At 43.1% G+C, this 15,508-nt stretch overlaps 3 protein-coding genes across 6 annotated transcripts in view; 2 read left to right on the forward strand and 1 right to left on the reverse strand.

Moving 5' to 3' along the window:
• CMTM7 (CKLF like MARVEL transmembrane domain containing 7) overlaps positions 1-8,926 on the forward strand; it is a 104,865-nt gene extending 95,939 nt beyond the window's left edge. For 2 of the 4 annotated variants that reach the window (XM_035278035.3, XM_035278038.3), the window contains one exon: positions 6,918-8,926. In XM_035278035.3, the coding sequence (XP_035133926.1) occupies positions 6,918-6,922 (5 nt within the window). In that variant the 3' untranslated portion in view covers positions 6,923-8,926. Of the gene's footprint in view, positions 1-1,034; positions 6,539-6,917 lie in introns of those variants that run through there. The other 2 variants (XM_035278036.3, XM_035278032.3) reach the window with 2 other exon arrangements.
• Positions 1-11,780, reverse strand: part of CMTM6 (CKLF like MARVEL transmembrane domain containing 6) — a 23,344-nt gene extending 11,564 nt beyond the window's left edge. Inside the window, exon 1 of the mRNA XM_002759717.6 lies at positions 11,573-11,780. Within this exon, the coding sequence (XP_002759763.1) occupies positions 11,573-11,710 (138 nt within the window). The 5' untranslated portion in view covers positions 11,711-11,780. The remainder of the gene's footprint in view (positions 1-11,572) is intronic.
• Positions 8,168-8,926, forward strand: LOC103788897 (intraflagellar transport protein 27 homolog). The gene is given in 1 exon segment (XM_035278031.3): positions 8,168-8,926. A coding segment is annotated over 1 exon segment (561 nt). The 5' UTR covers positions 8,168-8,196; the 3' UTR covers positions 8,758-8,926.
• Positions 11,781-15,508: the final 3,728 nt, after the last annotated feature.

A 15,508-nucleotide genomic window follows, 5' to 3' on the forward strand; every position in this document is an offset into this window, starting at 1 on the left:
CCCCATCTACACAGAACTTACAGTTTGGCTGCCTTGAAGGAAATACAGGTACATAAATAATTAATTAACCCATCGTGTACTAATGCCAGAACAGGGGAAATATATACTGTTATAAAAGCACATAGGAGAGACGCTCAACTTCAGGGTCAGGAAAGGCTTCCTGAAGGAGAAAGCTGAGGCCTGAAGAACAGAGTCACTTTTGGGGATTAGAGATTAAAGAAAGAAATTCCCAGCAGAGAAGCAGTACACAGAAAGGCCCAGAAATGAGAGAGCATGGCACCTGCCCCCATGACCCAACATACAGATACATACCCCGACCTCCAACTGGACTGTCAAAGTCAGTCAAATCAACATGGCTCAAGTAGAGTTTGAGGGAAGAGAATGGCAGCATGCACATCATTATATGAGACCAGAGAGGCAAGCTGAGGCCAGATCTAAATGTCCTCATTCATTAAAGAGTCTGGCTCTTAAGGGTTTTAAAGTAAATGTTGATAATGATCAGGTTTAGGCTTTCAATAGTTCTTAAACTGGCTACAATATGGAGAAAGGACCAGAGGTAAGGCAAACCTTTTGGGGCAGACACACAACTGGGAAGCTGATGTAGGAAGTCAGGGCAAATGATAGCGATTAGCAGCAATGGAGAAGAGAGGCAATCACTGAGAGAGGCAGCAGAAGCTCTTATCAGACAGCATGCAAAAAGCTCGTATCAGACAAGACGCCTATAAATAATGTGGAATACGAGAAACACATGTGTACCTTAAATACTTTAACTTAAAAAGACACATTTATGACCAGCCTGGCCAACATAGCGAAACCCCATCTCTACTAAAAATACAAAAATTAGCTAGGCATGGTGGCAGGTGCCTATAATCCCAGCTTCGCAGGAGACTGAGGCTTGAACCTGGGAGGTGGAAGTTGCAGAGAGTCAAGTCGCACCACTGCACTCCAGTCTGGGTGACAGAGTGAGATTCTGCCTCAAAAAAAAAAAAGGCACATTTATTCTTCATCTTTTGAAGTGAGTCTTTTCTTTACAGGTCTACTGACTGGAATTCCACGTTTTCTGCACTAATCACTTTCTCATCTATGGACTACCACTTCCGGACTGATGTTATTGGAAGTGAAGTGAGATCTTAAACACTTGAGAATCTTTCTAGAGTCAAACTAGTTTTACCAGCCTTTTTCAGTTGCCTCGCTCTTCCTTAATTCCATGGCAGATAAATATTTTAGTAACTTATCTTTCAGTCTTCCCAAAGCATTCAGTTTAGTTTTTTAAAAAAATCCTTTTCACACTCAGTTTCAGCTTTGTAATATTTAACAGTTTGGCCACAAAAGTATAATCAGCATAAAGCAGTATGAGAACAACGCAACTCGACTGATGACAGAAGCAAGAGTTCTGGAGTGCTAATGAGATGGCTACTGGCCATGGCAGGCTGTGGGTGACTGGTATGGGGTCAGGATGCTTGGTATGGTGAGTGGAGAATGTTAACTCTAGTTAACTTGGCAACCAAATATATGCAAGTGGTTTTTAACTACTTCCAACCGCTGTATATGTGATACTAACAATACTGGTCCTCACCGAAGAAAGAGTCAGGATTTTTTAAAAGGCAAAGGTGGTGGGGAAAAGAATAAATTCGTTTTAAATGTGCTGTGATTGAGGGGTCTGTGGAAGAGTTAGGTGGAGATGTAGTTGGAAAGCAAATGAACATATGAGTCTGCAGTTGAAAGGTCTGAGATGCAGATGAAGATGTGGGAGGCAGCATAGTGGGAGAGTGAGATGACCCAAATGAGGAAAGACAGCCTTATGTGGAAATCCGAGGAACTGAAGATTTACGGGATATGCAGAGGGGAAGAAACCAGCAAAGGACAACTAAGAGCAGCAATCAAAAGGGTAGTAAACAAGAAAAAAGTATTTACACACTTACACACGTAATCAAGAATGCTCAATGCTACTTAGAGGTCAAGTAAGAACAACACTGAAACACCTACCTTAGACTGAGCTATCAGAAGGCTGCTAGTGACACCAGCAAGACAAGTTCCGGGGTAGTCAGGTAGAGAAGCTGGATTACAATACTGTATATTGGGAAGTGAGGGGAGGGTAAGGCAGAGAAATAAGAGATAGCAGAGTCAACAAGTGTGGCTGGGAAAGAATGGCCAGATAGGGCAGTAGTGGATGAGGTCAAAGAGAAGGGAATTTCAACATGGGAGAGAACTGAGCATGTTTAAATGCTTAGGCAGAAACCAGCAAGATGGGTGGGTCTAAAGACAGAGGTAGAAAAATGGCTCTCTAAAGATAGGATTCAGGGCTCAGGTTTGGGGCTAACTCTTCTCTAGAAACAGAAGGAAAGACAGAGAAGAGTGCTCTGCTGGGGCAGTTTGTGTGGGTTTTGAGGAAGCTGAGGGAGTTTCCTTCTGACTGCCGAAACCATCAAAATGACTGATGCCCCAAGTCAGAGGCATTAATTTCCCTTTAGGGAATTAATTACCTTCTCACCCCGTCAGGCCAGTAGAAGCAACCAGACGGGTTAATGGCAACAGGATTGCTACCAAAATCAACAAATAATTTTCATAGCAACAGTAAACATCTTATCCCACAAAACATTTTCATTCAAAAGAGTCAATGGGGCCGGGCGTGGTGGCTCAAGCCTGTCATCCCAGCACTTTGGGAGGCTGAGGTGTGCGGATCACAAGGTCAACAGATCGAGACCATCCTGGTCAACATGGTGAAACCCCGTCTCTACTAAAAAATATACAAAAAATTAGCTGGGCATGGTGGCGCGTGCCTGTAATCCCAGCTACTCAGGAGGCTGAGGCAGGAGAATTGCCTGAACCCAGGAGGCGGAGGTTGCGGTGAGCCGAGATCGCGCCATTGCACTCCAGCCTGGGTAACAAGCGCGAACTCCGTCTCAAAAAAAAAAAAAAAAAAGAGTCAATGGTACAGCCATCCTGAAAAACAGTTCAGCAGTTTCTTTCAAAACTAAGCATGTGTCTACCATACGACCCAGTAAGAGAACTTTTGGGCATCTATCTCAAGGAAATGAAAACTTTATGTTTGTACAAAAACTGGTACATGTTTATTACAATTTTATTCATAATAGCCCCAAACTAGAAACATTCCAGATGCAATAGTTAAAACAAACTGTGGTATATCCATACTACGGAATATTAGCAATAAGAAGGAGCAAACTTGATATATGTAATGTCCTAGATGAATCTCCAGAGAATTATTCAAAGAAAAAAAAATCCAATCTCAAAAGGTTACATATTGTATGATTCCATTCATAGCCCATTCTTAGAATAGGCTGAGGCAGGAGAATTGCTTGAACCCAGAAGGCAGAGGTTGCAGAGAGCCGAGACCGTGCCAGTGCACTCCAGTCTGGGTAACAACAGCGAAATTCCGTCTCAAAAAAAAAAATAATAATCATAATCATAGTAATAATAATGATGGCTAACAAATTAGTCGCAGCCAAGAGAAAGGGGAAGGGTGTGGCTACAAAGGGGTAGCACAGGGAAGCTCTATGCTGATGGCACAGTTCAGTACCTTGATTGTGGTAGCTGATTACAGAAAGCAATATATGTGGTAAAATTACACAGAATTACACACACATGCACACACAAATAAGTGCATGGGACCTCCCTGTACACTTTTTTTTTGTTTGTTTCCTGTGAATCTATAATTATTTCAAAATAAAAAGTTAAAAAAATAGTTCAAACCTACACTGGTATCCAAACCTTTAAGGGATTTCCTCTCCCTCCTACTGGCTACACAAAAATGTATATATCCCCACAGCTGAAAATACTTTATATAAAAGAAAAAACATAGGTACTATCCCTCTGATTTTCTGTAAGCTAGTGAAGCATGAAATAGCCCAGCATGTCCCAAACAACCTCCTTCAGACAGATGTTAGGTAAGGCACTCCCAATCACTCCACCACAGAATATAAGGTGACAACACAAAGACAAATCTGCGAAGGCTACTCTGTAAAGACACTTCCTTGGTCTCCTGCAGTCATAGTTACAGGATGAGTTTTTACATGACTATAGTCTAATAAAATACAAAATATCTAACATTTCACTTGCCCTTTTCTTGCCTCTATGTTATATCTTGTCCAAGTTTTAAAAGTTTCTCTATGAGAAATTTGCAAAATATGCCTCAGGTGTATAAAAGTTAATTAACTGAGAGAAGATATCAGCCTAAAATCCTAGGGTTTGGGAATAAACCATTCATGTTACAATTAGACCATGAGGCACACTCATGTGTGAAGGTTATATTGCAATAAAATATTATCTGTAGGATAGACACAGGCTGCTTGTCTAATCTCAGTTAAAAAAGGACAGGATCCAGCTTGTACAGAAGCAGTCAGTCTCAAGTCCTTACAAGTCCTATTCCAAATGTATTAATAGGGGTCATTCTTATTGACCTTAAGCCTCAGAGCAATAGTAAGAGGCAGGTTCTGCCTGGATATCTTGAGAATGAAGGAGTAAGTTTGGACATCTGGCAGGGCACAGTGGCTCACACCTGTACTCCCAGCGCTTTGGGAGGCCAAGGCGGGCAGACCACTTGAGGCCAGAAGTTCAAGACCAGCCTAGCCAATATGGGAAAACCCCGTCTCTAATAAAAATATATAAATTTGCTCAGCATGGCAGCGCATGCCTGTAATCCCAGCTACCTGGTCAGCTGAAGCATGAGGATTGCTTGAACCCAGGAGGTGGAGGTTACAGTGAGCCAAGATTTCACTACTGTACTCCAGTGTGGGTGAGAGCAAGACTCTATCTCAAAAAAAAAAAAAAAAGTTTGGACATTTGCTAGTTCCCATCTCAAGTTAAAAGCCAAGAAATTGGCACCACAAGCTGTAGTCAATATGCAATTCTGTTGGCCAGGTGCAATGACTCACACTTGTAATCCCAGCACGTTGGGAGGCTGAGGCGGGAGGATTGCTTGGGCTCAGGAGTTTGAGACCAGCCTAGACAACATCATGGTGAAACCCCATCTCTCCCAAAAAAAGAAAAAAAAATTATTTGCCTACCCATCTATGAGGCTACTAACCTTCCTTTGTAAGTTCCCACAGCATGACACAATCGCTAGTTCAAAGTGTACTTGAGTATACTCTTCTATGTACAGGAAGATGTAATGATGGAGTAACAAGCTCAATGCGCAAGAAACAATAATAATAAAATATATTTTATACCACATTAACTGCATTCATTATATGTAGGTTAGAAAACCTCAAGAAAATGTTCTGAGGAGCTAGAAAAGGATGAGTGGAAAAGCAGGACTCAAACCAGGCAGAGACTCACACAGAACCCGGATAGACAGATGACATTCTATGTGGAGGATGAAAAAGAACACATTCGTAATGGCAAGAATTTGCATAGTAAATCCAAAAATGATAATAAGGCAACCGACCTAACTGGATTGGGATGATGAAAAACACGGTTTAGGAGTTGGGTGAGGTGATGTCTAGATGAAGGCTGCAGGGAACGCCTGCCCGGTTAGAAAACAGGAGGACAGAGGATTGGGTGGAGCCTGAAGGAATTCTACAGTTAAAGAGGAGGAGGGAAAAGAGCAAGTAGCAGAGGACAAGCAAGCCAAAGGAAGTGTTTTTTAAAAAAACAAAACTTAAAAAGCAGCAAGTAAACACACTCCAAACTGTTAAACAGTGACACCTGGCAGTGTGAGGCGTGGGAAAGTGGTTTTATTTTAGTATTTTCAGTTGATTTTTTTTTTTTTAGCAAGCAGACACTTTTTTGTAGTAAAAGAAAAAATGTGTAAAAGTTGAAGGAAGAATTTCGAGAAATGAGCAGTCACCAGCATTAAATGCCAAAGTGGTCAAGAATAGGAAGAGAGAAAAATGTCACTGAATTAGGTAAGAAGTTAATGGTAAATGTAACCCATAAGTAAAAAAGCTCGATTACTATTTTTGGGTAAAGTTTTGTTCTCAATAGCATGAAGTCATCATACTAAATACTGCTTACTGAATATTAAGCTAAGTACCTAATAACTATATACCCAACGTAACTCCTTCTAATGACATAAAATTTTACCCAAATATAATTAAGGGAATGATCAAGCTTTTAATGTCAGGAGGGCCCTTAGAGAGCATAATAGTCTCCCGCCCTCATGTTTACAAAGATGGAATTAATCTACTGACAGGTTAAGCCTCAAGTTAGCTTGGCACAGACAACCCAAGTCTCTGACTCCCACTCTGTATTTCCTCTCCCCATGAAACACTGTTAAATTCCTTTTACAGCTATGTATGTTTGTGTAGGTTTTCCCCGTAAGACTGGGTTTCTGAAGTTAAAACCACAGTTCTGTGTATTTCCCTTAATGTATTAAATCATACATTAAAAACAATTTGCTGACATCAACAGATGTGGGAAGTCTCAGCGACTAAAAGGTGATCTCACTCACAGCTCCGGTGATTTAAACACTGGATAATTACTACCCTGCATCTATCTCTCCATTTCAGTTTCACTACCTTTTCTGAAATGTTAAGTATTCCTTAAAACTGTCACTATATTAAATATGAATTCTCCATTAATTTACTAGTCACTACTTATATTTCATAAAAAGAATTTTTAAAGGTTGGCCATTAATTATAAGGCTCCACCTACAAAATTATATGTATGAATTATAAATTAATGAACTTTACTACTAAAAACCTTATAGTTGTAAGTAAAATTCAAATTAAACAACCCATTGGTCTGAAGAAACAGGCCAGGCCTCCCCCTTAGGCAAATATTTGCTCTTACAAAGGTTCAAAGGTATAATTTGATGACATTATCTTTGATAATTTGATCTTCCTCAAGGTAAAAATGGAACATTTCAATTTATTATACATCAGTTTTCATATATAAATAATGAAAAGAGCAGCAATATGAGAAATTCTTCTAAATAATTTGTTTCTTGGTACTTACAGGGTAACATTATTTACAACGTAATAAATTGAAAAATCCCCGATGGATTCTAAAACTGCTTGCCAGATGAGTGACTAGAATCCCAGTACTGTGCAGCTATCAGGACAGTCAACGGATACCATGGACACAATGTGGAGCTTGTTGCACACTGTGTGAAAATTACACATATTTAGGTCACTGCACCAGCGTACCAGCAAGCAATTAGTCTACCAAACATCAATTCTCCCCTTAAAACAAAAACTCCCTCAAAAGAACTCACAAAATGAAACATGAACATATGGACAAATCTAAGGATAGCATAGGACTCCAGTAACTCCTTGTACTCAATTCTCAACTGAGTATTTCTTCTTAAGCTCTGGAAGGGTGGATGGTAGTTGGGGGTCGCTTAGGTTTTTGACAAAATTCAGGTCATATCTGAACGGCAGACACAGCTATGTAACTTCAAGAGAAAGAAAAGCTATGTTTTTTATCTCTAATCTCCTGTGTGTGTGTACAGGCTCCACTCTATCCCTTCAATGTTCAGTTCTGTAACAGCAAACCCCATGGAGCCTCAGAGGTTTGAAAAAAAAAATCTTAAGAGTGGAAAGAACCTCAGAGGTAATCCAATTCAACCTCCTAAGACTCTAAAATTTAAGAATTTCCTAAGTATATATACAGAGTCTAGTTTCTAAGTTTTAGAGAAGGCTTCCTTTGCCTTGTAGGATCTTTGAGACTCTGTTAAGATTTATGGATCCAGAATAATATACTCAAACACAGAAGTGTACAATATTTTGAACATAATTTCAAAGGGTTTGCAGGTCCCTTGTTAAAACACCTCCCCTTATGATTATGAGTTTCTCCCTTACAGTTGTTTCCTTACTGGAGCTCGGCAATTATGTTTAGGTTTTTGAAAAATTAAACATCTAAAGTAAAACAACAAATCTATCAGAGTTCAAGTTAAGGCAGAGACCCTGCCTATAGCCCCAGACTGGAAGACAACTTTTACTGACTTCATATGTAACTCTCTTGGGACTTTCTGGATAATTCCCATAATACACTGTTCCTGTGAAGAGATAAGACATTATCAAAACAGACAAAGCAGGAACAAAAAGACAACCATCAAAGTGAAAAGCAATAATGAAAAAATACTTTTAAATCTCCACATTAAAGAAGGCATTCTTGAGCGAGGAGGGGAGGCGGGGCAGGCCGGCCCAGGGCCTGAAGCCCACCGAAGCCCACCAGCTCACGCCTGTAGCAGCCACTCTTGTCCTCTGGGTACGGCTCTCGGGAGTGTTGGTTACCATGGTGAAGCTGGCAGCCAAATGCATCCTGGCAGGAGACCCAGCAGTGGGCAAGAGCACCCTGGCCCAGATCTTCCGCAGTGACGGAGCCCATTTCCAGAAGAGCTATACACTGACAACAGGAATGGATTTGGTGGTAAAGACAGTGCCAGTTCCTGACACAGGAGACAGTGTGGAACTCTTCATTTTTGACTCTGCTGGCAAGGAGCTGTTTTCGGAAATGCTGGATAAATTGTGGGAGAGTCCCAACGTCTTCTGTCTCGTCTATGATGTGACCAATGAACAGTGCTTCAACAACTGCAGCAAGTGGCTGGAGAAGGCTCGGTCACAGGCTCCAGGCATCTGTCTCCCACGTGTTTTAGTTGGGAACAAGACAGACCTGGTCAGCAGACAATAAGTGGACTCCGCTGAGGCCCGGGCGTGGGCGCTGGGCCAGGGCCTTGAATGCTTTGAAACATCCCTGAAGGAGATGGAAAACTTTGAAGGCCCTTTCCACTGCCTGGACAAGCATTTCCAACAGCTGTACCGGGAGAAGATGGAGGTTTTCTGGGCACTGGTGTAAAGGCTAGAGCAGATCGTGCCGTGCGACCAGAGAAGACAGAATTACCTCTGCACTGTTAATATATAATGATGGCTTTAAATAATATTAGAGAAAATGTTAAAAAAAAAAAAGAAGGCATTCTTGTAACATAAACATTTCCCCATAAACAAATAAATGGATTTCATAAAGAGATATTCGTTTTTATCCTTTCCCCATTTCTTCTTATGAATGATGGAGATCAAGTAAGAATAGTCTTATGATCTTTTTTTTTTTTGAGATGGAGTCTCACTCTGTCCCACAGGATAGAGTGCAGTAATGCAATCTTCGCTCACTATAACCTCTGCCTCCTGAGTTGGAGCGATTCTCCCGCCTCAGCCTCCTGTGTAGCTGGGATTACAGGGGTACAGCACCACACGAGGCTAATTTTTGTATTTTTAGTAGAGACAGGGTTTCCCTGTTAGCCAGGCTGGTTTTGAACTCCTGATTCAGGTGATACGCCCGTCTCAGCCTCTGAAAGTGCTGGGATGATAAGTGTGAGCCACTGCTCCCGGCCTAGCCTAACAATCTTTTAAGGCAAATTCGTCTTCTCTGTGTCCAAATATAACATTTACCACAATAATTTCTGGTTGTGTTCCATGTTTTCTTCTATAATAGCAATAAGGAAGGAAACTGGTCATGTTCTATTGCAAAGACATAAAACTACAGTTTACTAACTATAATAAGGTACTGAGAAATTTTACTTTAGCTTTGCCACTTTTTATTAGAAAGAAAAAACAAACGCAACTGAAAACAGGAGATTTTATGGGCAGCAAACCAATACACATGATTTTTTTAAGCAGCAAGAATGCTTCAGATGGGCCAGGCACAGTGGCTTACACCTGTAATCCCAGCGCTTTGGGAGGTCCGGGGGCAAATCAGCCTGGTCAACTTGGCGAGACTCCGTCTCTACAAAAAATACAAAAAAGGCGGGGAGCAGTGTAATCCCACGCCTGTAATCCCAGCACTTTGGGAGGATGAGGAGGGCAAATCAGTAGGTCAGGAGTTCAAGATGGCCAACATAGTGAAACCCCATCTCTACTAAAAATACAAAAAATTAGCTGGGTGTGGTGGTGTGCGCCTGTAACCCCAGCTACTTAGGAGGCTGAGGCAGGAGAATCACATGAACCCGGGAGGTAGAGGTTGCAGTAAGCCAAGATCGCACTATTGCACTCCAGCCCTGGCAACAGTGTGAGACTCCGTCTTGGGGAAAAAAAAAAAAAAAAACCCGCACACATACACACAAAATTAGCCAGGCATGTAGGTACCTGTCTGTAGTCCCAACTCCTTGGGGAGGTGGAGGCAAGAGAACTGTTTAAATCTGGGAGGCGGAGGTTGCAGTGAGCCAAGATCGCACCACTGCACTCCAGCCCGGAGACAGAACAAAACACACACACACACACACACACACACACACACACACGCTTCAGATAAATATTCTTTTCTGTTCCAAAGAGTTCTACTATTCATGTAGAAAATTTTAGCTTTACTGAAGAGAAATACAGCTGATACCCAAAGACCACGTGACCGCTGACAAGAGGAAGAGCAGAAGGAAGACGGTAGAAGGAACAGGTTATGCAAAGGAACAGTGGTAGGAAGGAGCCCCTGATGCCTCGTAATAAATTAAAGGTGGCTGGTGTGGACCCACCTACAGGGAGAATGGAGAGAAAGATAAGGCCGGATCCTGCTGGTTTCCATAGGCCACATTACCACTCGCTTTCAAACGATTTCCCAGGCGTCATCAGATATGATCATTTTGATCACTCAACAGCAGTGCCGATTTCCGACTTCTGTTTTTCTATTCAATAAAATTAGGTCATCTGAGTTCTAAGAACTTAACTTCTAGTCATTTGAGTGGTAAGAATTTAAGTTCTTTCCGAGGAAGCCAATGTTTTTTAACCTTTTACTTAGAATGGTTAAAAAACAAAGCAAAGTAAAACAAAACAAAGCCCATAAACATTCTAATCATTCGGATTTTTCCTACACTGGTTCTACTGCAGAAAACGTTCCTCCTCATCTGTGGCTGAAACAGGACACAGCTCAACGCCACTGTAAAGCGAACTGTAATTTAAATCTCAAAAGATGCTGTGATTTTTTTCACTAATAGATTTATGGTACTTTAACTGCTTAAAAGAAACTCAATGAAATGGAAAGCTGCATACCATGCCTGGTTCTGCTATCCGCACAGACTCACAAAAAGCCGCCCTTTGACTTTCCACTTCGAACCCATATTGCTCAATTCTGAAATAATGCTTTTCCAGTCAATAACAAACTTTTAGAAGACAATTTACTGGGCACGCACACACACATACACAACTCAATGCCATGCTTGGTATCGAGGACTTTGCTCAGCAGGTTAAACTGCCCTCAAGGGCTCTCAACAGGAAAACCGCAAAAGCCAGAAAAGATAAACAGAAAGCGCTTCACAGTCTAATTACAGGCACTGTGGACGATAGTGCAGAGTGGAGCCGGGAGAAGGAGGAAAGCCGCCAGAGAGGAGTGGAAGAGGTTGAAGTGGCTGCCCTGGGTCTCCGAAGCATTTCCCGGGCCTGCTTAACAGGCTGGGTGGCCCCAGTTCGTGGGATCCCGGAGCGGGGAGCCGTGGGGCTGAGGGGCCGCCCGACGGAAGGGCGGAGGGTAACGCCCCCTTCCCGGGCGGAGAGGGAAGGAACTAGAGGTGTAGAAACCGCCTCGCACTCAACCACCAAGCCGAAGAGAAGCAGCTCCGCGGCCTCCCAAGCCCGGGCCAGACCCCGCTCCCCACCCCGGGCTCGCCTCACTCCCGCGGCCAAGGACTCACCAGCTGCAAGCCCTTGAGAACGCGCCGGAGCCAGGGGAGTCGGCCTAGGAAGAAGTAGGCAGCGAGGCCGCTCCGGGGCCCTGTGGCGGTGCCCGGGTCTTCCTCCGTAGTGAGTCTGTACACCGCTCCGTTCTCCATCGCCTAGGGCCGGGGAGCGCGGCAGCCACAGCAACCGCGCCGCCGACTTCGCGGACTCCAGAAGTCCCCCGGAGCGCGGAGGGGCCGTCACTTCCTGGGCCTCCTCCCCGGCTTCCGTCCGACTCCGCCCCGCCCCCTCCCTCAGCTGACTTGCCTGTTAGCTCTTGGGCTTCTTCCGACTTTCGTCCAAGGATTGAGTTCATTCTGTGAGGCTTTCACGGATTTCTCACCTCCCTCCATATTTCATCTTCCTGATGTTCATTCATTCATTCATTCATTCACTCACTCAATGTTTTTTAGTACTTTCAGCGTGCAGGGAAACCCGTTCTAGGTGCTAGGGTGACAGCCAAGTACCACCCAAAATCACAGGATCTCTAGAAACAGACAGACGATAAACAAGAAAACAGATTAATAACAATTTCAGATAGTGATAAGTGATGTGAAAATATGACATTAAAATAGTAGATTCGGCACTTCTGGTGGCTTGGTAAATTCATTTAAAAAAAAAAAAAAGGAAGAAGAAAGAAAAGGATGGATAGTTGAGTGCTCTACTTAAATGGCCACTACTAGGTATCAGCTGTATTTCTCTGAAGTAAAGCTAAAATTTTCTACGTGAATAGTAGAACTCTTTAGAACAGAAAGGAATATTCATCTGAAGCATTTTTTTTTTTCTCTTACTCTGTCGCCCAGGCTGGAGTGCAGTGGTCAGGAAAGGCCTCTCTGAGGACCATGATCTTTGAGTTGAATGAGACGCAAAGTAGGAGAAGTCAGGCTTGGGAAGATCTGGGGAGAGCCTTTCATGCAAGTGCAAATGTTCGGAGGACCAAATGAGTTTGGCTGAATCTGAAGCCCAAAGGCCTGTGTGGCTATGAATAAGTATGGGAGGAAAGAAGATGAGGTTGGAGATGTAGGCAAGGGCCAGATAATGTTGAGGACTTGCAGACAAGGGACGAATTCAGATTTCATTTTAAGTACAATGAGTTGTCTGTAAGGACTTCCAGGATTGCTCGCTCCCACGTCTCTCCAGATTCCACTGAGGCTCACTTTTCTATTGGGTACCAGCCCCAACCCTGTACGTGGGTGCCCTTAGTCCCGGAGGTGATGAGATATTGAGAAAAGGAAATAAAGACAGAGACACGAGTAGATTTTACAGCGTTGGTCCAGAGCTCTGGGCTCCAAACACTTTTATTATGTGCATAATCTCATTGATCTTATAGACATGGAAGGGAGGGTAAAGGGGTAGGTAAGACAGTGGGAGAGAGCACTTGTGATCCTTCTAAGACATGCTAAACTAGTACTCTGAGTTTATCACCAATTGCTATCGGGTTGCTGCGGGATCAGAAGTATAGCAGATGGGGAGCCACCAGGTCTGACCACATCCAATGCATCAGGGGCTTTTATCTCCCTAGCACTGAGGACATAGAGCAATTAAAATCACTCCATATTCCGAGAACCTAGACAGAGCCTGAGGCTTTCCATTATCTCTGCCCTGCAAGGATTTTCTCCTCCTTGCCAGCTCCCATCTGCAAAGACCCTCCTGGATCTTGTGAGCAGAGATCGACTCCCTTCTCAGAGATCTTTGCAGAAGCCCTCTTTACAAGACCCTCATGCAGTCTCCATGTTGAGAATGCGTTCGTGGGACCACAGCAGTATTGCCTGTTCTGCAGCCACCCCGAGGTGTTCCCTGGTGTTACTTCGCTCTCAGATGGTCTTTACCTTAGGCTTCCTGTTGCTGCTTGATTTCTAATTAACTGCACCAATAATATAGTTTAGTTCTGTGTATAAACTTCAGTGTACTCTGAGCCAAGCAAGCTTTTAATTATTTAGCTAGAATTAACATAGGTCTCCCCCTGGCCATGTTGACCCACACTTTTCAAAATCATTTTGTTTGTCTCTTTCTTGATCACCAACTGCTACAGTCACATATGTTATTTTGTGTGAACTTGTCAAGGAATGCAATTATATTTTAACAAACTGAAGTTGATTGAGTTACAGAATCTTCACTTTCAAATGAGACAATTGAGGCCAAGAGGCTGAAATCATATGCAAGGTCAAACAGCCAAGAGCAGCTGGAATGCAGGCCTAGGCAGTCTGACTCGAAACCTAGCTGCTAACTACTAACCCAACCACCATCAGCCTCTAACTCCTCTCCACTGGAGTCTCAAAACCCGGTGGCTCATGCCTGTAATCCCAGCACTTTGGGAGGCCGAGGCGGGCAGATCATGAGGTCAAGAAATGGAGATCACTTGGCCAACATGGTGAAGCCCTGTCTTTACTAAAAATACAAAAATTAGCAGGGAGTGCTGGTGTGCACCTGTAGTCCCAGCTACTTGGGAGGCTGAGGCAGGACAATTGCTTGAACCTGGGAGATGGAGGCTGCAGTGAGCTGAGTATGCACCACTGCACTCCAGCCTGGTGACAGAGTGAGACTCTGTCTCAAAAAAAAAAAAAGAAAAGAAAAGAAAAAGAAAAAGAAAAACCCATGGAAGAGAGAAGTGGTTTCTCTTGCCATCTGCTGCCACCCCAAACCTCCCTTTCTTCTTTCAGTAACAAACAAAAGCTCCCATTCAAATGAACAGAGACAAGTAGATACTGCCTTGCTGAGGCCACCTACAACCAGCCAGAACTATCCTTCTGTCTTTGATTACATGCATTCTGAATGTCCTCCTGAGGCCAAGATGCCACCAATTCTGTCCAACAAAAGAAGGCCACTGTATTTTTACCAGGGCTACAAGGACTCATTGCCTCATTATTCTTCAAGTTACTATCATCCTAAATTGAACACTACTAATGTCTATAATTTCCTTTGAAATTCATCCAAAATTAAGATGAGTTGATGATTAGAGAGATGAATAAAAGATTTGTGATAGGCTGGGCGTGGTTGCTCATGCCTGTAATCCCAGCACTTTGGGAGGCTGAGGTGGATGGATAATCTAAGGTCAGGAGTTCGAGACCAGCCTGACCAACAAGGTGAAACCCTGTCTCTACTAAAAATACAAAAATTATACAGGTGTGGTGGCACATGCCTGTAATCCCAGCTACTCGAGAGGCTGAGGCAGGAGAATTGCTTTAACCTGGGAGGCGGAGATTGCAGTGAGCCAAGATTATGCCACTGCACTCCAACCTGGGCAACAGAGCAAGACTTCATCTCAAAAAACAAAAAACAAAAAGCTGGGCGCGGTGGCTCAAGCCTGCAATACCAGCACTTTGGGAGGCCGAAGCGGGCGGATCACGAGGTCAAGAGATCGAGACCATCCTGGTTAACTTGGTGAAACCCCTTCTCTACTAAAAATACAAAAAATTAGCTGGGCATGGTGGTGTGTGCCTGTAATCCCAGCTCAGGAGGCTGAGGCAGGAGAATTGCCTGAACCCAGGAGGCGGAGGTTGCAGTGAGCCGAGATCGTGCCATTGCATTCCAGCCTGGGTAACAAGAGCGAAACTCTGTCTCAAAAAAAAAAAAAATTTATGATAAAGTAACTGTGGTAACATATTAATGGTGGTATCTAGGTGAAGTATATGGGTGTCCACTGTACAATTATTTCAACATTTCTGTACGTTTGAACATTTTAAAAATAAAGTATTGAGGGCAGGTTACAAACAAACAAGGATACTTTGAGACGGGAGAGACGAGCAGACGTCGTCAACCCTCCTGGTTTGTTTAGTGCACACTTATGCACTTCTCTAGGGGTCTCTGCTTCTCTTTGCAATTTTAGAAAACAAGAATTTAACCTGTGATTCATAAACTCAAAGATGGCAAAGAATCATCTGTGAGGTTACTTAAAAAAATAAAGATTCTTG

The sequence above is a fragment of the Callithrix jacchus genome, chromosome 17, assembly GCF_049354715.1.
Source record: "Callithrix jacchus isolate 240 chromosome 17, calJac240_pri, whole genome shotgun sequence".
NCBI classification, from domain to species: Eukaryota; Metazoa; Chordata; class Mammalia; order Primates; family Cebidae; genus Callithrix; species Callithrix jacchus.